Below are 24,289 nucleotides of genomic sequence, written 5' to 3' on the forward strand. Positions count from 1 at the left end.
TTGGACTATATTTTTTTAACTGGAATGTTAGGAAATGGATGGTGAGTATAAGTTTAAAGAACATATAAAAGCCAGAACATATTTTAAAATAACAATTTTTGGTATTTATTTGTTCATTCAATGAATATTTATTAAAGGCCTACTATATGTCTGACATTGCTTTAAGTACTTGGGATATATCAGTGGATAAAATAAACAAAAATTCCTGCCTTAAATATGTTTATTATCTTCTAAAATTATCTTCTTTTCTTTGGAGAAGTAAATAATTATTTCAATACCCAGACTGAGCTATAAGTTCATGTAAATAACATGTACAGCTTTTGATTTTATTTACTTTACCAATTTGACTATCTTGTGTAATACCTCTAATTTTTTTTTCTTCTCCTGTATTCATTCATTTAACAAATATGTTTTGAGCACCCAGTGAGTGTGAAACACCAGCATGCCAGGATAGAGACCTTCCTCAGGACTCTCACAGTCCAGCAAGAGAAACCAAAACTTGTACACAATCAGCCATACAGGAATTAACACATGATACATTTAGTAAAAATCATGAAATGTTTCTACAGAGTTGCGGGGGGGAGCTGGAGCAGGGGAAATGGGAGAGATGAGAGATGAATGGGTTGATCAAGGAATACTGCACAGAGAAGGTAACATTTAAGGTGGACCATTTGAGGAGCTATTATTGGAACACTAGAGGCCCAGTGCACAAAATTCATGCACTGGAGGGGGGGGCGTTGTCCCTCAGCCCAGCCTGTACCCTCTCCAATCTGGGAACCCTCAGAGGATGTCCAGAGGGATCGGGCCTAAACCGGCAGTCAGACATTCCTCTCACAATCCAGGACTGCTGGTTCCCAACCGCTCGCCTGCCTGCCAGCCTGATCACCCCCTAACCACTCCCCTGTCAGCCTGATCGACACCAACTGCCCTCCCCTGCTGGCCGGTAACCCCCAACTGCCCTCCCCTGCTGGCCCGGTTGCCCTCAACTGCCCTCCCCTGTAGGCCTGGTCCCCCCCAACTTCCCTCTCCTGCAGGCCTGGTCGCCCCTAACTGCCCTCCCCTGCCAGCCTGGTCACCCCTAACTGCCCTCCCCTGCAGGCCTGGTCACCCACAACTACCCTCCCCTGCCAGCCATCTTGTGGAGGCCATTTTTGACCACATGGGAGTGGCCATCTTGTGCAACAGCGTAAGGATCAATTTGCATATTACCTCTTTATTATATAGGATAGCTTTGCAAGCAAAGGTTCAAAAAATAGGCAAGATGTATTTAAAGAATAACAACTCAAAATTGACTGGTGCATATTGACACTGGAAAGTTGTATTAAATCCAGATTGTGGATAGAATCGAATGAAAAGCTACAAGTTTGTACTTACTTAATATTCAATAGAAATGAAGGGAGGGGGGCACTGATGAATTTTTGCTATAAAAATGGCACTAAATAGATCATGTCTAAAAGAAGCTAATGCGTTGTCTGCAGGATGACTGGTCCAGGCTAAGCACACTGTGGTCATTAGAACAGAGAGGATTCTGTGTGGTGGCATCTTTCTAACACAGTGTGTTAAGGTATAATTATTATTTGGACCAACTCACAGTGGGATGACATAGGCAAAGATGTTGGTGGACTTTTCAAACATGCTAGTATCTTTCTATAATTTCAGAACATAATTCTTTCAAGGTGACACCTTTATTAAAGACAAGTCAGTTATAATTAGATATTGGGAAACTATAAAAATTTAAGAACATGAAAGGTCTGAGAAGAGAAAAATATCAAATGGGAAAGTGACTGGTGATTCATGTCTCATTAATTTATCATAGGGAATTCAGCTCAAATGTGTAATTTTCATATATATTTTATGATATAAGTTTACTTGGGAGGGTAGTTTTCAATGTCACTGTTTTCTGTTTATGTCAGATCCAGATGAATAATTATGCATCAGTAGACTGTTCAATCAGCAAAGGATCAATTCTTTGTAGTCAGTATATAATTGAATAACTAGATAGATCCCTTACTTAAAAATATATCATCATTAGATTCCATAAACACTTAGAACATCAGAAGAGTATTTCTGTGGTGCCAATTTAGGTGTTCAGTAATCATATTTGTGTTTAATTGGTAACCACTCTCTTCTTGTGACTGTTTATTACATCAAAAAGATGTGTTAAGCTTAAAAAGGCATAAGCTATGCATCAAGTTATTTTCTAGTTTGGAAGCAATTATTTTTAAAATACTAATTGGACTTTCCAGGAACTCATTAAGAAGACAATTAAATAAATTATTAGAGAATAAAAAATAGATTTTAAATGTTTAAGTTAAAACATATTTGAATTTGCTAATTGCTATTGAAATTTTGCCATGTCTCCAATTGGTCTTATTTAAATAACAAGTTTTTCTAAAAAAATATTTAAGTATTTGGGTATCTTAATGCTTTTATTAGTTATACAACATAAGCATAAATCTTAACCAAGGCATGACTTTCCTAATTATTCTTTAAGATTCTACTTTATTCCTATAGTGAGTTAATTATGGATCATTTAACATGAGATGAAAAACAATCTCTACACTGGATAGCAGAGAAATTGAAATTCCATTTTCAGCATTATTATTGATTAATTGTGCCAATGAACAAGTCACATAAGTTCTACATAACCTCAATTTCTCCACCTGTTAAAAGGAAATAATAACTGTCACAAGATATTTTCAGGGCACTTTGGAATCACTAGCATAAAGATACTCAATAAATCAAGAGCAGTGTTATTACACATCCAAAATGTAATAAAAGTTTTTTAATGTAGTAACCATTCAGCTCAGATTTAAAGATAAAGTCTCTGATTTTAGAATTTCTTCCTACTCCTGCCTTTTAGTCTTGAATGTTTACACTATTTCCTTGAAGCTTCGATCCTCTGGGGGTAATTATTGCATTCTTCTGCTTTCTTGAGAATCGTTTTATTTTGTGGCTTTTCTTAGCTTCTATTTCAGGTGCTTTCTTCTGCATTTTACACGCCCTCTCTCCACCCCCAGAATTTTTACACCTTGTGTCACTTTTGTACTCTGTACTTTTTATATTTTCATCTGGAAATAGTCCTTATTATTTCCTTTTCTTTTAACTACACAATTGTTTACCTTGAAACTGGCTACACATTTAAAAATTAAGTCAAAGTTATTTGCTTGTCACTGGACATTCCTACAAACATTTCTTACAATAAAGTGGCAGGTTGCATTTTATGAAGCAACCAGCTGAAAAGCAATTTGGTTTTGAGGATGAAACTGACAAAACAAAAATTAAGAGTTGAAATTATTTGAGAAAATCAAACGGTAACTGAATTTAAATATTTCATATCAAAAGGATTAGCTGAATAAAATTTCCTAGTTGATAATTTCCTCTGCTGTGCTAAAATTGATTTGTGGTTCTACTTTATTCATGTAGAGTAAATTCACATACGTGCATGAGTCTGTCTCTGAGGTCTGTATTCTGTTCCATTCTTCACTTGGGCTATTTCTGTGTATGTTCGGTATGACTTTTATTATTATGGCTTTATTGTGTGGCTTAATATCTGGCAGGGCAAGTCCTTCTTTTCTAAGGTGTACTTATCTGTGTGTGGCTATTCCTCCATATAAATTTTAAAGTAAGTTTGAATTCCTTAAAAAGTATCCAACTGGAATTTTAATTGGGAGATATAATATTGTATTAAGTTGTATCTGACTCTGTCTTATATATTGCCTGGTAAAGTCAAGAAGCGCAATAAGATGATATTTTAAAACCTTTCGTTTTAACCATTTGCCTGCCATAAGTGTCTATAGACCAATTTTAAAATCATTTTTCATGAGAATTTTCAACTGAAAATATTCAAGAACACCCAAATTGTGAGTAATATATTTATTTTTATAATATTCATTGCAAATTGATTTTTTAAATTAAATTCAAAATATCATGGCGTATGGGGATGGTTTCCGTTTTGGACGCGGCAGTTAACTGGTTAAAACAAAGTCTATGATTCTAAATTAAGCAGACAGTGCCTTCATTCCTTCAGTGGATTACAGTCTGATTTAGAATGTCCTCCACCAGAAGAGACAAAAATATTCGGGGTGCCGCTTGCTCACATTCTGGTGGCAGACGTACTGAGATGACGGAAGGAAGAGGAAGTCAGGGTGGGTGGGATCACTGGGGAAGACTTCTTGATAGAATCCTATGTCAGAGGTAGAAGGTAGGGAGAACATGGAACAAGGTGAGGACAGGCAGTTTTAAAGAGAGCAACATAGGAAACCATGGAGACCACAGGGAGGTGTCCACATAGCAGCTGCTAAGAGTCACCAGGAGAGGACAAGGGGGATTTCCCCCTTAAAACAGTGGTTCTGGATAAGGGCTAATTTGCCGCCCCTCCCCCCAATCGGGGACAATTGTCAATGTTAGCAGACAGTTTGGGTTGTCACAACTGGAGCAGAAGGGATTGCTACTGGCATGTAATTGATAGAAGCCAGGAATACTGATAAACATCCTACAATGCACAAGGCAGCCCTTACAACAGAGAATTATCTGGCCTAGATTGTCAATAGTGCTGAGGTTGAGATTCTGACTTCCTGGTTCCAGGATGGGGCCTTGGGCATTAGCCTCCCAGGCGATTCTCATGTGCAGCCCAAGTTGAGAACTGTTGTTCTGGACCCATGTAGTTGAGAGGGAGAGGCAATTTGATTTAAGGAATTATATTTTCACTAGAGGCCCAATGCACGAAATTCGTGCAAGGGGCTCGACCCTTGCAGCCCCGGCTGCCTCTTGGCCCCGCCCCCCACCCACTGGTCATTCTGGAAGGTCGTCTGGAAGGTTGTTCCACCGTCTGGTCTAATTAGCATATTAGCTCTTTATTATATAGGATACTCTTCATTCATGCCACCTTTTAGAAAATTAATATTTCTGTACTCTAAATGACATAAAGTACAAGGAAAAGCTTTTGGGTATGGCGTGTGTGTGTGTGTGTGTGTGTGTGTGTGTGTGTGTGTGTGTGATCACTTGACTTTCTATTGGAATTCAGGACGATTATATGTAGTTAAGATTTCACATTCTCCCCCACCAACAACAAATGACCCCATTCTCTAGTAAACCTGTTGTCTTGTATATGAATCCCATAAATGCCTACTTTAACTCTATTTATTCATCTACTAAAGTAAACAATATTTTTGTCATTTATGGCTTTCTCTCTACATTGAGATATTTAGAAGGATAGTGTGTGCACAAACTGAATTGTCAATATTTTTGTATAATGATACAATGTTTAGTATGGTTTGGACATCATCTTGCTCATAACACGGATGTAGCTTGTTTTCTCATGTCCTGGAGTTAGGTTATTGATTTTGAAATGGGCTCCCTTTTCCAAACTCCAAATCTATGGAGCAGCTGGTGGTGGTTAGTGACTGTCTGCACCAGCAGTCTCATCTTTTTAGCACTGAAAATTAATTTTTCTCATCTTGGCATATAAAGAACTCAAGTGTGCTCTTACCTCATTACCTGAAATGTTGCAGTGGTACCAGCAGTGGGGGGTAGGGAGGTGATGGAGCAGCTATTTGGGCATCAGAAGTGGCAGCACTGAGATGTTATGCATAAAGAAATTATACCAGGAGAAGGCCTTCACCCTTTATGGTGGAAATAAGAGGCTTATATTCACATGGATTCCAAATATCTGATAACAGTGAATATAACATCAAAGGCTCTGGTTGGCATTCTCCTTCCCCCTCAAATGGCACATCTATATGGGCAAGAGATAAGCATGCTGTGCCAAATACTCATGGTAAATTAATAGTGAATTGCTCCTCATAAAAAAAAATTGCAGCTGAGTTCCCAGAGCTTGCTAATCTGGTCATCCCCAAATCGTTATCCTTTATGGATTTACAGAGGCTACAACAAAAATGTTTTCGTTTCACCACAGGATAAGAAACTGTATTTCTGGTATAGTGGAGAGAGTTCTGGACTGCGAGTAGAGAAACCTGGGGTTTGATTCTGAATCCACCAAGCATGTTGTTTAATGTTCTTTATTTTATGATCACCAGGCATTACTCATCCCTCACCTGGAATCTGGTAAAAAATGTCCCCAACTGTTTTTCAGAACTCGTTTTATTCTTCTTAAATCCACCTTCCATTCTGCTGCCAGCATGACATTCTAAAATATAAAATTAATCCTGTCACTCCCCAGGCCACCAGATGAGGCTGTGCAGTCTGAGTTTCTCATACAGATATTGTCTGATGCTTTCTGTTCCCTGGGTCTCCATTCATGGTTTCCTCCCTGCCTGGTACACATTTGTCCATTTTTCCTAGATAGTCCTCCTCATGCTTTAAGATGTATCTCAGGCTCCCCACCCATCAGCCACAGAAGCACAGGAGCCTGAGGTTTGCGGTGTCTCTCCAGGTTGTCCCTGACCTTGTTTCAGCCACCAGTAGGCCACTGCTTTCTATCATTCCCAAAGGGCTGATGTGTGTATGCTGCCACTCTGCACTTTTCTCACGTCCTTGGGATGTGAATGAGCAGATGTGGTTGCTGATTCTTGCAATGATATTAATTTCTTGTATTAATTCTAAAATTCTGAGATTGTGTTTCTTTTCCCCTCAGTTAACACATAAATCAAGATGAACCTGAATCTCCTGAAATATTGGACTTCTCCCCAAATTAACCAAGGGAGGGAACTATGCAACTTCCTTATTCTTGAGCACTTATGATAGGATTTCAAGCTTTTTACTTAAGGTAGCAATTAAAGATGTGTGTGTGTGTGTGTGTGTGTGTGTGTGTGTGTACATACTTATATTTAAAGATATATGTACTTACCGATTCTGTATATAAAAAGAGCTAGTTAATAATCTGCCATTGGTTTTTTAAAATTTTGTGATATTCCAGTTAAAGTTTTTATCAGTTGTCTATCACTACACAGTGTGAAATAGATACACAGACTATGTTACTTCAACCACACTTTTATAAATAAAGTTGAGAGCATGAGTTTTGTATGTAAAAAAAAAAAATACATCCCAGAAATTACTCATCCAGAGAGCCAGCTAATTTAGGTGCCCTTCCTCAGCTTCCCTTCACTTCCATTATAAATATCACACTGCAGGACAATCACTTGTTTAGGTGCTGGCTCTCCTATAAAGATGGTTATATGCTCTTTGAAGACAGGTAACTGATTCTAATGAGCTTCCCTTGGTATCCAGCATGATGCCTAGCAAAGGATGGGCATTCAGTGGGGAATGGTATACAAAGGAAGGTGGGAAGAAGGAAGAGGAAAGAAGGGTAAGGACAGAAAGCAGAGGGAAGGGATATGATGGAGTAAGATCAATAAAATAGGATAGGAAATTTAAAAAGGAAAGGGAGGAGGAATGATGGGTGATATAGTTGGTCTGTGGTGATTTCTAAGGTCTAGCCCATTTTTAATATTTGTAACTCTATACCATTACAATATTCCATGTAAAACCCTACTCTTTCCATGCTATTATACATATTGTGCCACACTCATCCCTGCACTGTTCTTTGAGTTTGAATGCATTGTCTAGCAATGAGTCTGGTAGAGGGCAAAATCAAGACCAGGAAGTAGATGTTCAAACCTCTCTAAAATTTGCTTTTTCGCACTAAAGTTTGCTGATCTCTTTTTGAGATTTTTGTAGTTCATGTGAGTCTCTTGGTATCTCCTGAGCAGCTTACTTAGATATTATGCCATTTAATATGTAAATAGTACTTATTTAAGAATATATGAGTAGAAAATTCGGTAAATTTTTTAGAGCTTATTGTTAATACTTTATCATCATTAATTACCTAAAATATAGGTGGTTCATTAAACCTAACCTTTAAGTGGCTTAGGCTAATGTGTATAGTTCTGACAGGGCAGCATGTTATATTTCATTTTGATAAAAATAAAGGAATAGTATTGAAATAGCTAATTTATATTATGTGACCATTTGATTTCCATCTTAGAGAAAAACTAAGGGTAAAAGATAGGGAAATCTATAATTTATGGAGTGACTTCCCAATCAGAGGCCCACATGTGTGAGAACAAAATTGAAAACTGAGGAAATTGTTCAGATAATTTAAGAAAATGCAAATTTGTCATTTATGCATATCTGACTTTCACTATAAAGGTATATTTTAACATCATTTACTATCAAAAATCTGACTTAAGAAGTAGTGATCATTCAAGATTACTTAACATAAAACTTATTTTCACCTACAACATACTATCATAAATATGAGTTGCCTAAATTCCTGGACCCTCAGTGCTACAAGAAACTTTGATGAAGCTCTAAACTCGGGATCCTTGACTATAAAAAAAAGCTCACCTAAACAATCGAAATTAGTGTCAATAATTTTTTAAAATCCTTGATAGAATTATATAACTTCACGATTAGACATTATCTTTCCTGGATTCTTGAAAAATATAGCAAACATTCAATAGTATAGGTTAGTGTTTCTAAATTTCAACTTTTTTTACCTAATCTATATACACTGAGTGGCCAGATTATTATGATCTCTGAACGCATAATAATCTGGCCACTCAGTGTGTCTCTGTGTGTGTGTGTGTGTGTGTGTGTGTGTGTGTGTGTGTGTGTATATATATATATATATATATATATATATATATATATGAGGCCCGGTGCATGAATTCGTGCATAGGTGGGTCCGGCCAGCCTGGCCAGGGGGAGGGGACATGGGTGGTTGGCCGGCCTGCCTGCTGGTCGAACTCCTGGTCAAGGGGACAATTTGCATATTAGCCTTTTATTATATAGGCTATACACTGAGTGGCCAGATTATTATGCGTCCAGAGATCATAATAATCTGGCCACTCAGTGTATATAAAAAGCCAGCAACCAGAACGCTGTAGTGACCAGAACGGACCAGTTGCTATGACACCCATTGCAGCCAGTGAACCTGCCCAATTATGGGCCAGCCACCCAACCTCCTGAAGCCCCTCCCCCCAGCCGTCCCCGCCCCGATGGGCCCCCACCACCATGATTGACCCGCAGCCCCTCCCCCGGCCAGCCCCACTCCCAATCACCCCCTTTACCCCAATCGGGGGTGGGGCCGGCCGGCCAACCTCCCACTGTCTGCTGCTACCAACAGGCCTGATCGGGCCGGGCCACCAGACCCCACCCATGCATAAATTCGTGCACTGGGCCTCTAGTCCTACCTAATAATAGACAAATATGCAAATTGACCGTACCTTCGCTATGCCCGCGATTGGCCAGGAGGCGCGGGGGGGTGGGACTCGGGGTGGCCGGGGTGGCCGATTGGGCCGGCAGGACGCTGAGCTCGCGTCGCCAGCGGCAGCTCGAGCTTAGCGTCTGCGCCATGGCTGTGCTGCGGCACAGAAGGGGCCTCTGGGGCAGCGAGCTCACGTCCCACCCCGGACCATCAAAAGCAGGGGAGCTGGGTGCCTGTCCGCTCAGGCACCCAGCTCCCCCGCGATCGGAAGCAAAAGCGTGGGAGCTGGGTGCCTGTCCACTCAGGCACCAGGCCTTTCAGAAGCCTCCGCCGCGCTGGAGGCTTCTGAAAGGCCTGGTGCACCAGCGATCAAAAGCAAAAGTGTGGGAGCTGGGTGCCTGTCCGCTCAGGCACCAGGCCTTTCAGAAGCCTTCGCCGCGCCGGAGGCTTCTAAAAGGCCTGGTGCACCAGCGGACAGATACCCAGCTCTCCTGCGATAGAAAGCAAAAGCGTGGGAGCTGGGTGCCTGTCCACTCAGGCACCAGACCTTTCAGAAGCCTCCGCCGTGCTGGAGGCTTCTGAAAGGCCTGGTGCACCAGCGGACAGGCACCCAGCTCCCCCGTGATTGAAAGCGAAAGCGTGTAGGGGACCCTACATGTGCATGATTCAATCATGCACTGGGCCTCTAGTTTGTATATAAGATACTTAGAAATCAATGCAAACAAATTGTGAAATGTTGCAACCAGAAATGCTTTAATGTACTTATTCCCATTATACATTAAGATTAATTATTAGGGCAATTTAACTCATTAACTCAAGGAAAGTGTTTTTACAACTTCAATTCTTTGCTTTTACTTATTTGGACTATAATAATATCAATATGTCTCATTGTCTTTCTAGCAGAAATAAAGTCAACTTTAAACCTGACTGAATTAGTGGCATATTATTTATTTCTGTTTCAAATTCATTAATAAGCTAGGAATCACTTAGCAATTCACTAGGTAGGATCATAAGATAGTTCAAAGCTAATTGCTACATCCTGTACATTTTTATCACATTTGTCAGTGTGATATCTTTATACTGATTTTAAAATTCAATATCATAGCATAGCAGAACTAGAAAAATTTTCTTGATGAATTTGTCAGTCAAAAGTTTTAATTCTGTTATCTGTAAGTTTTTAATTAATATATTGAAGTTTAGCCTTCCAGTTCATTCAACCTTCTATTTTGATAGACAAATCTGATCTTTCTTAATGCATTATATTATTTTGAGTAAGCACATAATTTAAATCAAAATGTGAAATTAGAAGAGAGTTAAAATTTCATATAGGCATATAAAAAAGAGCTAGAATAATAAAGTCAGATTTATGAGAAGTAGAAAAGAAAGTCTGAAATAACAACTAGAAAACAAACTACTTTCCCCACACTTTTTTTGTACATGCTTTTCCATCTATTTATTTCCTGCTATTTATTTGTTCAAATGTCAGTCATCCTTTTGAGACATCTTAAAGGAGGCAAGCACCCATCCCCAGGCTTTCTACATTCCTCAAGTGCTGGCTGGTCTAATTATCTGGGCACCTCTCTTTGATATAAATTAGTCACATTTTATTATAGTTATTTTTACTTGTTTCTCTCCCTTCTCCAAAGAAGGGCCCATGTCTTATTAATTACTGCATTTCCCTTTCCAGGTCTACCACAGTATCTGGCACATAATGCTGAACAAATTTATTTTAATAAGATTCATCTATTTTTTCTCATCTAAAATAATGTTCACATTGATATTTTCTAAAAATACTACACAGGCATTTCCCCAAACTAGTCATTGTCAAGCAGAGAACAACCTCACTAATTAATAATGGCTGGAGTTTTCTTGAACCTTTCTAATCTGATATATAAGTGGCAGAACAAAAATTGTCATCTAGGCTTGTCAAACCTCACACTCTTTCTGCTACCTCTCTGACTTCCCATGACAAATGGCCATGCATAGCAAATGTAGTCTTTTTCATATTCTGTGTAGAAAGATCACCTTTACTTCATCAATCGTCTTTTCTCAGGAAAGAAATCTCTGTCAGTTAAAAAACAAAAACAACCTGGGCATTTGGGAAGCCCACTAGGTAAATATTAAAGGAAACGGCTATAAAGCCAAAAGTAACTTTAAAACAATAAATAACACAAGGCAGGATATTGAACAATAATATTTGCCATGCCCGTAACCACTCACATTCTTGGTCTAATTTTCCTTCCCAGTTTATGTTATTTCATTAGACTCCGAGTTAGACATCTATACCTTACTACACACTTAATAAAGATATTTCATTTTTCCTGGTGCGCTTCCAGAGACCTTGCATGCAGTGAAGGTTTTATGGTCCTGTGCGGTGCAGCAGATGTCATTCCATTTGCCTCAGTCCTGCTGACATTTGGAGATGTGGATTAATTGAGCTACAGAATGAAATTTAATTAAAATTAAATACAGACTTGGCCATTGTATCTGTTCATTTCCTGCACTCTAGTGTGCGTATTTGCAGGCAGCGCCATAGTTAATTTGTTTAATCAGGATGCTCTGTGGGGGAAGCTGCACTTTGTTTGATGCTGAAAGGCTGAAGGTGTGGTGGATGCCAGATTGGCATTCATTACACACAATGCGAGCTGTGCAAATGATGCTACTGATGGGCCCCGGAGGGCTACCTGAGGGAGCAAGGTGGCTCCGAATGAACCTGTAGAGGAACAACTAGTCGTAGACAAGGTTTAGTGATGGCTTTTAAATTGACATTACAGGTCCACGGGAATCTCATCTATTACCCATTAACATGTTGCCATAGCATTTGTCCATTCAGACATTTATTCATCAACGAATTCAACCAAGATTTCTTGAGTGCCAACTGTGTGCTAGGCCCTGAATTTAAGGTAGGCACCATTATTTCTTCACATATTTTTTTAGAACAAGATAATATAGATGTTTAAAGGTCATTCCAAAGTAAGGAAAAACTCTCATTACTTTAGGTTCTGATGAGATTGTATCAGGGCTGATAGGTCCAGCCCACCCTTCCTTTGGGATCCACTTCAAAGCCACAATAGGCAAGGAACTCTGTTCCAACAACTCTCCAAAGGACAAAGGAGGACTTCGGGTTTTATCTACATATCTTCCTATCCCCCTTTCTAAATTGGAAGCTTCTTGTCAACGTGCTTTTAATCTTGAGAAATGCTAGTGCATCATCAATCTCCACAATGTGCTCAAAGACACTTTCTTGAACATGTTGTCAAGCATGTGTATCCCTAGTTAGTGGACATGTGCTGTTTTAGCAGGCTAGCATCACTTTCTTCTTTCTGAGGCAAGCGTACCCTGTGTCTGCTTTGGGGGATCTCTCCTCCCACACCTATGTGCCTCAGGTACAGGGGAGTGTGCTGAAGACTGAGCCAATTGGGGCACTTGATCCCCTTAGCCTCTGAAATTGGTTCAGAAATGAGCACGTGATCCACACCAGCCTAATCAGGGCCAATAACACTGCATTCTAAGGCTTTTGATTTCTCTTCTGTTGTACAGAAAAGGTGCATGAAACTCATGAGCTCCCTTTTTCTGCAAGGGGGAATCGTCTGAAGATGGAGCCAACCCAAAGAAAGCTAAACTGAAATCAAGAGAATGACCCCCTGTTATGCTTCAAAGTTCTGTTGCTTCTCTGTTATCTTAACTAATGAGTTTTTTAAAGTTGATTTGAGATGGGCTTTCTGGCTCTTAACATGCAAAAGAACCATACCTGACCAGCCTCATTATAACTGTCATGTAATGTGGGAATCACTTATATGTCACTTCCTTTCTGTGAGCTCTAAGGACAGGAACTTTGCCTCTTCATTTAGTGATGTATCAACCAGCCAGTGCCTAGAACAATATATACTCAAGAATTATTTTGTTGAAATAAAAGAATACATGTAAATTTACATGATTATGTGACAATGCCAATAAATAATCTTTGGTGTAATAAAACTAATTAAATTGACATATTGCTGATAAACCCTGTTACATTTTTTTCACTGACATTCATATGACTGAAAGGCTCCTAAATGATCGTTCAACAGTTTCTAAGGGTGAGAGAGCTAGTTCAGTCATATCATATTAATAACCTTGTGTTGGTTGTATATATGGCTGTACAGAAGTCAGTTCCTAACTACTTGTGGTGGTACAAAGATGTGAATACCAGACAACAGGGACCATTGAGAGCCATTGTGCAGGCTGCCTAAATGGAGGCCCAAGTGAAGCACAGGGTCTGACAGGAAATTATATAAAATTGCATGGCATGGATGACAACATCTGAATATTACTTGATTTTAACCCCTTAAAGGTGAAGCCCTGAAAATGTGGCCCAGAGGGGTGTGACTTTCCCAAAATCAAACAAGTGAAACCCAGACCACTTTTAAGTGGTATTCCATGCTCCATCCCATTCCTTCTTGTAATTCTGGCATTTCTGAGTTTTTACATCAGATGCTAGAAAAAAACCCCAAAAAACTCAAAAAGGGAAGTTTGCAACCCTATCATCCTATCTAATAAAAGAGTAATATGCAAATTAACCATCACTCTGCTACACCCACCAGCCACGCCCACCAGTCACACCCACCAGCCAATCGGGAGTGAGTATGCAAATTAACCCCAACCAAGATGGCTGCAGCCACAGAGTGAGCAGGAGGGAGGCTTGGGTTTCCCTGGCGATGTAGGAAGCCAAGCTTTCCACACACCCTGGCGGGCCCAGGCCTCCACTCAAGGGTACAAAGTTTCAATTATAGAAGATAAATAAATTCCAACAGAAATGGCTGCAGCCACGGAGTGAGCAGGAGGCTTGGCTCAGCTCCAGGCTACAAAGTTTCAATTATAGAAGATAAATAAACTCCAGATACCAGGGTCTCTGCTTGGGTCACTGAGGGGTGTGGCCAGCCTGAAAACCACCACAGGCCCCTCGCCCAGGCCACCCCACACCCCAAGGGAACCCCCACCCTGATCCGGGACACCCTTCAGGGCAAACCAGCTGGCCCCCACCCATGCACCAGGCCTCTATCCTATCTAATAAAAGAGTAATATGCAGATTGACCATCACTCCAACACACAAGGTGGCTGCCCCCATGTGGTCAAAGATCCTGCCCCCATGTGGACACAAGATGGCCACCACAAATGGCCAGCAGGGGAGGGCAGTTGAGAGGGACCAGGCCTGCAAGGGAGGGCAGTTGTGGGTGATCAGGCCAGCAGGGGAGGGCAGTTGGGAGGGACCAGGCCTGCAAGGGAGAGCAGTTGGGGGTGATCAAGCCTGCAGGGGAGGGCAGTTAGGGGTGACCAGGCTGCCAGAGGAGGGAAGTTGGAGGTGACCAGGCCTGCAGGGAAGGGCAGTTGGGGGGGACCTAGCCTGCAGGGGAGGGCAGTTAGCGATGACCAGGCCTGCAGGGGAGGAAAGTTAGGGGTGACCAGGCCTGCAGGGGAGGGCAGTTAGGGGCAAACAGGCTGGCAGGGGAGCAGTTAGGCATCAATCAGGCTGGCAGGGGAGTGGTTAGGGTGTGATCAGGCTGGCAGGCAGAAGCAGTTAGGGGCCATCAGGAAGGCAGGCAGGTGAGCAGTTGGGAGCCAGCAGTCCTGGATTGTGAGAGGGATGTCCGACTGCCCCCGAGGGGTCCCAGATTGGAGAGGGTGCAGGCTGGGCTAAGGGACACCCCCCCATGCATGAATTTCGTGCACCGGGCCTCTAGTTCTGTTATATATGCCAATGTTAACTAATCTTACCACCTGGAAATTGTTCTTTATATTCCCTATATGAGACATGAAGCTTCTGAGTTCTTGAGAATTCCAAAGTAAGCTTTTTCTCAGTTGAGTTATGTTGCTTCTAGCTGTGGACTTGAATAGTCTCGATAAATGAGCACACCATGTGCTCTGGCACATTTTTCTGTATTCTCTACCAACTACACCTATTTTATATGCACAACATCCTATTCATCCTTGGAGTTTTGGTATTTTCTTCTCCTTGCATATAATGTTTATGAACTTGATCCTGCTTTTCCCCAACTCTCTTCATTTTCCATGGCTATTTCATCTTAACATCATTATCATCTAGTATGTTAACCTTGCATTGATAGGGGCTTGATAAATATTTGTTGGATGGACCAATAGATGAATAAAGATATGACAGCAGGTTTTTCTTGACAGTTTCACAATATTAATGAAACTTTCTAATTTTAGACTTAATTTATTCAACAAGTATTTATTGAGCACCCACTATGTACATGGCACAGGTTGATTATTAATATGACATGACTGAACTATCTCTAATAAGTTTAGAAGAAGAAGCAGGTATGCACAAATATAACTAGACTGCCAGGCTAAAAGCAATTTATGACAAAAGAGGCATAAATAAAGCGTGAAGGGAACTCTCAGGGAAAAAAAGAAAAAGATGCTTACTGAGGAATTATGTGCCATTTATTCATCAGAGTGCTTCATTTTTTGAAATTGGGCTTCTGGTGTCTATCTGTGCAGGTGTGGCTGAATAGATAAGCAGAACATGACCACCAACCCTTTTCTCATAGAATATGTTATAAAGATTCTCCTTTGATAGGGGCTGCAGCTGCTGTTTGCCTCTTAGTCTCTTTTGGCCCAATGCCTTCGCTCAAAAAGAGCCACTCTGTTTCTCTTTGTGGCATCGCAGACCAGTCGTCACTGCTGCGGGTTCTGGGCAGTCAACAACTTCGCCACATGTTCTTGACATTGTAATTCAGTGCTCCTTTGAAGTGTTGCTCTTGCCCCCTCCTCTGGTGGTCGCCCCACTTCACTTCCCTGTGCGGCAGCTGCTGGAGTGTTCCTCGGCCATACATTTCCCACACCCGCCCGCCCGGAGGACCTGTGTTGGACAGCACAGCCCCAGTGCTGGTCGACTGGCCACTTTCCAGTATTGTGCGGTTGCGATCCAGCCTCCCCGGAACATGCTGCGTGGTAGTCTTCATAAGTCACGTTTTCTAAAGTGATGTAAGGGAAGCCCAACAGTAGTTGTTAAAAACCTTCTCTGGTATTTGGAACCAGTGGAAAGTGAGGGAGGCATTTTCTCTGTGAGTCCTTTTTTATTTGGAAATTTTAAGAATAATTAATCCTGCTTCCATTTAAGACAGCTTCAGTTGACATGTCTCTGATGGAACACCTCATTGCTTTCTGAAATTGAGTAGGATTTAGTCCTCATTCACTTTGGTAACAGCCAAGTATTTGAGGCAGCCCACAAAAGTGAACCCCTATTCATATATGAGGCTTATACAATCACAACCTTCCTTGTTTCTTTTGTATTATTCCATTGATGCACTAACTCACCAGTCATATGTTAAGCATCTATTGCAGTGGCTCCCAAATTTTTTTTTGGGGGGGGGCTCCCAAATTTTTTGATCGTCTGGACTCTTTTCTGTTCTTAGATATTACTGAGGATGTCGAAGAACTTTTGTTTATGTAGATTATATCTATTAATATTTACCATGTTAGAAATTAAAACTGAGATGTGCTTAAAGTATTTGTTAGTTCACTTGAAAGTAACAAGTCTTTTACATATTGACATAAATAATATGTTTTATGAAAATATATTTTTCTGAAACAACAAAAAAAATGATAGAAATACCATTGCTTTATATTTTTTCAAATCTCATTAATGTCTGGATTAATACAGCCAGATTCTTATATCTGCTTCTGCATTGAATATGTTTTGATAAGTGGCTTTGCTTTGAAGTAAATGTGGGGAAATCTGGTCTTACACAGATTTGTAGGGATACTTTTATTTCCACTAAGATAATTGAGGCTATTCTTTTTAATACTGCCCCAAAACTCACCAAGTGGTGGCTTCTTAAAGGTTAGCTGCAGTGGGGAATCTGAAACCATGTCTTGGACTTTGAATGGATCTTTTACCATGTAACATGTAGTAACCTCATGTATTGTTCATTTGGAAAATACTGGTTCACTGAGTTGTACAGATTTTCAAATGTTGATACATTTCATTATATAATGTAAAAATGTATAATTGTTGATATCACCTGTGATCTCATAAGAAAAATCATGAAATATTAGGAAGCTGTCAAGTTTGTGGTGGCAAACACAATTTTTCAAAAATTCTGATTGTGCTTGAATGTTTGAGTTTTGTCATTGGCAACAAATATTGTCAGTTGCTTTTCTTGAACTGGCTGTCTCACTTTGTCCGTTTTTGAGAAACTATCTACCATATACCTATCAATCGTTCTTTCAAGTAAAAGTGGTATTGCATGACCAAGGTGGCCAGGTCAGCCTCCTCTAGACGATCACTGTACTCTGGTGTGCAGTGGAAGTGCTGTGTGTGTGCTCTCTCTCTCTCATCACACAGAATGTTAAACACTGTGTAGTCAAGGGTCTTGATTTAATAAAATTGATCATTTTAACGGCCTCCTCACAGGTGTCCCTAAGTCGGACTGGCATTGGTTTCGTTCTGTTTTGTTTTTTAATACAAGTGCGTGGCAGTGGAGAGCACAGCGAGCACCAGTGGGGAGTGGTGCTTCTGCGTTGGTTTGTAGGAAGGCACAGTCATTTTACTCAACACTGCTTTTGCGCCATGAGCGCACATTTCAACACTGTGAAAAGGCAAATCATACTTCAGTATTATTACGAAAATTGTTTTGATTTTTATGGACCCTGAAAAGGCTCTTCAGAGCCCATAAAGGTCCACAGACCTCACTTTGAAAACCCCTGGCATACTGTCTGCATTGAATTGTACCCAAGAAAAAAAAACCAGAAACTTTTATGACATAATAGCTTGCTTTCAGAAAGTTTATAATTAAGTTGAACCACATGAAATGGCCATTTTTGTAGGTCCAAAACTTTGACTATTGTCAGTTTCATGTGGTTTCATCTTTAGAAAAAATATGCTAGTTGTGTGGGTGCATAAGAGAGAGTGCGTGTGTAATGAGTCATGTCATACAATGGTGTGGATCTAGGAGAATGCAAAGGAGTACACAATCTGCCTGAAATGCAGAGCATTTGAGTTTCTAAGTTGAAGAGAGATGTACTTAGAAATGTCATACAGGTAGAAGAGGCAGAAGTAGGGGAAATAGTGAAGTTTCAGAAGTGGATATAAATGCAAATAAAGGTTATTTATGACCTACGTGAGGCACAGAGCCCTGTCTCTGAGTCTTGAAAAACAAAGAAGAAATGTTATTGGGAAAGGAATAGACAATGTGAAAAAGAGTTCTTCAATTGCCATCCCTACAAAATTAACTTTGATGTAGAAAAGCAATGCCATAGTAGACCTTGATTATTCCACACAGTTGATCCATTTGTTCATTCCACACACATGTATTAAGTGACTATCAGGTGCCAAAGATTGTGCTAGGCACTGGAGGAGTCAAAACTCATATTTTAACAGTGGAACTCCTAGTCTACTCATTGAACCAGCTTTGTGCTTTGACCACACAATAGTTAATGGTCCTAAAAACTGGTCAGGACACATTGCTATGTGTCCTTAATGTGTTATCAGAATGCAGATGAGCAATCAATTAATTCAGTTTGGGTGCAAAGAGAAAAAAATTGCATAGGAGAGATGACTTGTGAGATTGAATGAAAGGAGTTCTAGGAGTTAGCCTGCTAGAAACAAGGGAAGGCATATGCTGGACTGAGGACATTGCATTCGCAAAGAAAGGCACAGAGATGTGGATAAACTTGGCACTGTTTCAAAATAGAGGGTGTGGTTTATCATGGTGAGAAATTAGGAAACATAGGCAGTGTGGTTGGAAGTAAGACTGCAAATGTCAAGTGGATTCAAGGAGCCCAAATCCCTATAACCTATGCTTTGGAAAGGCACTGGAGACTTCTTATTATGCTCTCCTGGCAAATCAGAGGATTGTCTAGATGGAGGTACGACAGGCCTGGGAAACAGAAGACTAAACTAGAGATTACTGAGGACTGGGATCCCTGCAGTACAGCAGCGTGAAAAGAGCAATTTGGGAAAGCACTGGAGGAAGAATCAGTAAAATACCGTGAGCAATTGTGGAGAACAAAAAGATATGAAATGCTTGTAGCTTGATCTACTAAGAGCTAGGTAATGGCATTATAAGAGGAGACATATTGGAGAAAAGAGAACAAGTGGGGGATGCATTGAGTTTCCTGTTGGCAACTCAGGAGAAAGGTCAGGACTAAAACATAAATTTGGGAGTTGTTAGTGTGCAGGTCATTGTTGAAGAAATGGGAGCAAATAATCACCCATGTAGAAAACATACGGAGTGGGAATAGAGTGCCAAGCACAGGACTCATATTCTGGCATACGTAAGGAAAAAATGGATCTTAAGTGGGAAAGAATGAAGTAAAAAGTCAAGTTCTCTGGAAAAGAAGTGATGGGGGCCTACATTCAAGTGACAGCAGTGGAGGTGGAGGGAAAGGGGCCAATATGACAGACCATTGAAAGAAAAATATGTTTGAAGACTTGTGTACTGGAATTGAAGGGGGGAAAATGAGCCAGAGGCTATTAGTATTACTGCAGCTGGATGAGAAAGACAAGGTGATTTTCCTATGTTATTTTCTTTGATTGGATTATCTTACTTTTTGTATTTCAAGGTTTCTAAAGTACCTAGTGGCCTAGAACTCACCAAAATTTTCCTGAAAACTGAACATGTATGAGCCCTATGTACACTGAGTGGCCAGAGTATTATGATCTCTGATAATAATCTGGCCACTCTGTGTGTGTGTGTGTGTGTGTGTGTGTGTGTGTGTGTGTGTGTGTGTGTGTGTATTAGAGGCCCGGTACATGAATTCGTGCATGGGTGGGGTCCAGCCAGTCTGGCGAGGGGGAGGGGACATGGGCAGTTGGCCGGCCTGCCTGCTGGTCGAGGGGACAGTTTGCATATTAGCCTTTTATTATATAGGATATACACTGAGTGGCCAGATTATTATGCGTTCAGAGATCATAATAATCTGGCCACTCAGTGTATAATTCAGCAATAATGTTTCTATCCCAAGGGCCAAGGGAAACCTCCTCTAATATGTTCCCCAGTGTCCATTTATGCAGAACATAGTAACTCTAAACTAGGTCTGGGATGGAGTCCTCATAACACCACAGAGAAAGAAGGTTGAGTCTCCCTTTGGACAGAATCAAAGCACCTTTGTTGGGGAAATCATCTCCCAATCCCCTGGTTCTCATGCTTACATTCTTACCCTTACTTAGGAAGCCCTTCACACCTATTTCCCATTTATTACCTCCTTAAAGATCAAGTGAAAACCTAACATTCACCATGAAATCTACTCTTATTTTTCCCTCCCCCCTCTGTTAATTCCCATATTCCACAGTTATGGGGACTTCTCTTCCTGGCACTGTAACCCTGGGCTGGAAGGCCTAGTGTGGGGCTGGGACCCCTTGCTCCTCAGAAGAAGACCTCTGCAGCCAAGATATACCGCCCAAGTTTTATCCCTCACATGTGGGTGTGGGACTAGCCCTTTCCATGTCTCCACCCCTCTTTACTAGTCTTGATGTGAATTCTTTCATTCCCTGGTTGTAGGACTTCCTTTCAGCCAGATTTCAGGTGGTTCTGAATGATGGTTGTTCTGCAGTTTAGTTGTAATTTTGATGTGGTTGTGGAAGGTTCTGAGTACTGTGTTAACCTACGCCGCCATCTTGACCTGAAGTAAGAGGGTACATATTTTGGAGATTAGTTTAATGTTGGCAGAGTTGAGCCTATATATAAACTACTAACTGGATCCCGGCAGGATAAAAGTGTACTCAAATCATTCAACAAATGGAAGCTGCAGACAGCTACAAAAGCAAAACAAAACCATATGAAGGCAATATTAAGTGTTAATATGAGCAGTAAAAGTGGAAATTTATGGTAAAATACCTTTTTTAGTAATTCCCTTGTACTATTTTTTTTTTAAACCTGCCCTGTTTAGGCTGCATAGAATATTATTTTACAGGTGACCATGTTGGTCTTTCCTTTCTTAACCTGTCCATCTACCAGTATTAATTTGTACATACAGTTAACCTTTCCCATTTCCTCTGGGTGATTCTACTTCTTTTCATAGATAAATACTTATGTTAATCATCTCAGATAATAATTTAATTTAATAATGCTTAAGGATTAAAGCTGCATCCCTATGTATTCAGTAATATTACAAAAGTGTTATACGCTATTTTAAAACTGAATTGTGCTATTATCAAATATTCTGAGTATTATTATAAGATGAGATAGGAAAATGTATAATTAAAACAAAAATACAACATTTTACTTAACTTGAAAATGGAAGCTTGATTTTTTAGTATTTTTATTTTATAGTAAAAGCACCTACCTAATTCTTGCTGTTGATTTCCTTTGCAAAATTGCCCATCGAAAGTCCTTTTACATAGTGAGTGACAAATCATACCGGCTTAATGCTGTTGAGTTCTCTCACTGTAATTGAAATCACATTAAAGGCAGGTATAGCACCAGCGTGAACTACAAACACCTCCTCATTCAAGGAGAGAGATCAGAGTAAGCAGCAGAGACCAAATTAACTCTGTCTATCTTGTGCTGTCCTATATTTCTGTAAATAAGGAATGTACTCATGTTGAATATATTCTGACTTCAGAAACTTATAATTTGAAATTAGAGATCTCCAGCACTATTTTGGAAAGACTTTTAAACCTGGACAATTCCCTGCTGTTATAAAGACTGACAGTGCTTCTGAACCGTAACAAGATTTTATAAGATGGTTCTTACTAGAACCTGTTTTATATATGAACATTCTTAAAAAGCTAATTTCTTTTCTCCTTTTTGCACTGCAATCCACAAAGTGTGACTAATAATAGATTTAAATTTGCTAAGTGCATTTACTCCTTTGTGCCATCATAAAGAGAATCTATTACTGTAAAATTGAGGCTTAGTTCCAAATTGCACCATTATGAAGTTTTCTTCCAGCAATGTTTTGTCTCTAATACACTTCCCTCATTGTAATTCTATTGCAAACCTGATGTCTAGCATCAAGTCTCACAATAATTATTTTAAATTGCTACTAGGAACAGTAGTCCTGGTGGGATATATTACTACCATTCTAACAAGATGAATTTCAATGCACTTGTAACCATATTATAGTATATTATGAAAGAAAGAAAATCTCTGAGTTTTATATCTATGGACATGCATGTAACACAAAAACAATTTTTATAAATTTCTAAGTGCTTTATATTGAACTTCTACTTAAACTAATTATATAAGTCACAAGAACAAATTAGGATATCTAACTACATGCCCCATTAATATCATGCTGAGTGACTTGAAATGAATAAATAATTATAAATATAAAATAATAGTAATGTGTAGAATAATTATGCATAGTAATTATATATTTATATGATATATTGTAATAATAATATAAATCAGATTACCATAAAAGAAAGGTACCAGTTAACTATTAAAAATGAAGCTGACATAAACTTTACTTTTAATTTCATCTTTCCCAAGTTTTTAGGGTCACTTAAATAAACTACTCCCAAAAAATGTGTTTCAAAATAATTTATGGTACAATAGAAACTTCAAAAAATCATATTCAGCAGTCTAAAACATTGAGTCATTAGTTTGCTAATATGTCATAGATGGGAATGCTACTAGAGATCAACATGGAAAGCGCTTACAGACATTTGAAGTCACCTGAAAACTTTAGTGATTTTTTATCAGCAGTATTACAAAATATACTATGTGTCTCATGCATAATTTTACATCTTTACTGAAAGCTTTCTAAACTGCACCTTATTAATAACTTGCCTACAGACTTACAGATAATTCATTGAGAAGATGATCACTTTAGATTTACTAAACGCATGAATCTTCAATTTAAGGCATAACAATTATTGTAAAGAAATAGTAGAGCCAATCTTACCTGTTATAGTTAAAATAATGGTCAGGGATCAAAAGCTAGTTCAATAAGCAATTTAAATAAGTTGGAACATAAAATTTAGAAGAAAATCCAAGTATCAATTCTGTATCTGCAGGAATTCTCTTTTTAAAATGCTCACATAGACCCCAAATGAAAATCACTTAGCTACCTAACAAAATTTATAGTTACTCCCTGAAGTCAACCAAATGGGAAAAGTAAATCTGCATACTTTATAGAAGGGGCAGTTGAATTTACATGAACAATTTAGCATTTTACCTATATAACACACCAGAATGAACTATATTACACACCAGCCAGCATGGAGCTACCAATTGAGTAGTGAGAGATTACACCAAAATGCTGCATGCCCTTCCTTTTATAATAAAGTGCAAATACTGTTATGCAATAGCAACCATTCTGTAGTATTTCCAGTATAAAGAAACATCTAGAAATATATTCACATGTCTGGACATTACCTTATAGAAACCTAAGAAGGTTATCTTCTCACTATTAGGTCACTTCTCAAATTATTGATACTATTTGGAAGATTAATTACAATCACTTTTCAGTGATCTAAACCTGAAATTACATACTGTTGATTAGGAAACATTGGTATTTGTCCATACATGTGTCATTACCCTTGCTTTTACTCCTGTATACTGTATATAAGCATGCATTTTCTTAAATATACTATACTGTTACTGGAATAAAACAGAATTTAAGGTAAAAATGTTCATTGTCAGCAATGGTTTTGGTCATAGACCTGTTCTTGAAGTGATAAAATGTAATGCATTATTATATGGACAAATGCCTCCATAGAACTAAGTATAAGATTACATACCACACTTTCAGGTTGGGGGGAAAATCCAAGTTAATAGAAACATGATTAGAAACAGAAGGTGTCTTGGCTCTCAATTTTCTTAATAAAAAAAAGCCCTCATAAATCATTTACAGTTTTCTACCAATACTGTGCCCTTCTTTTGAATTATAAGGTTTTTTTTGTAAGATTCATATAGAAGCAATTGTATACAATAGCTCAGAATATCATACCAATGAGTATTTCCCGAGAGCATGACTGAAAAAATATTCTGACCCTGTGCTTATCAAGCCTTTTGAAATCAGTACTGATTTTTAAAGGCAGATATAGAAAGCTGTTATTTTTAATATCATACACATGTTCCCGTTCCTTTACATGTCTTCACAATAGAATTTTGAGTTAATTCTTTGAATGTTGTGTTGAATATTCACCAACAATTAATTTTATAA

The 24,289-nt window shown here is 39.3% G+C and overlaps 1 protein-coding gene across 7 annotated transcripts in view; it reads left to right on the top strand.

The window, feature by feature from the left end:
• The window catches only part of KIAA0825, a 366,280-nt gene that overhangs the window by 238,389 nt on the left and 103,602 nt on the right, over positions 1-24,289 (top strand). The window contains exon 21 of one of the 7 annotated variants that reach the window (XM_079798898.1): positions 11,944-12,434. The exons of the other annotated variants lie outside the window; for them this stretch is intronic. Coding sequence (XP_079655024.1) covers positions 11,944-11,974 — 31 coding nt within the window. The 3' untranslated portion in view covers positions 11,975-12,434. Of the gene's footprint in view, positions 1-11,943; positions 12,435-24,289 lie in introns of those variants that run through there. 7 annotated transcript variants of the gene reach the window in all.

The sequence above is a fragment of the Cnephaeus nilssonii genome (genome assembly GCF_951640355.1).
Source record: "Cnephaeus nilssonii genome assembly, chromosome: 2".
Classification (NCBI taxonomy): Eukaryota; Metazoa; Chordata; class Mammalia; order Chiroptera; family Vespertilionidae; genus Cnephaeus; species Cnephaeus nilssonii.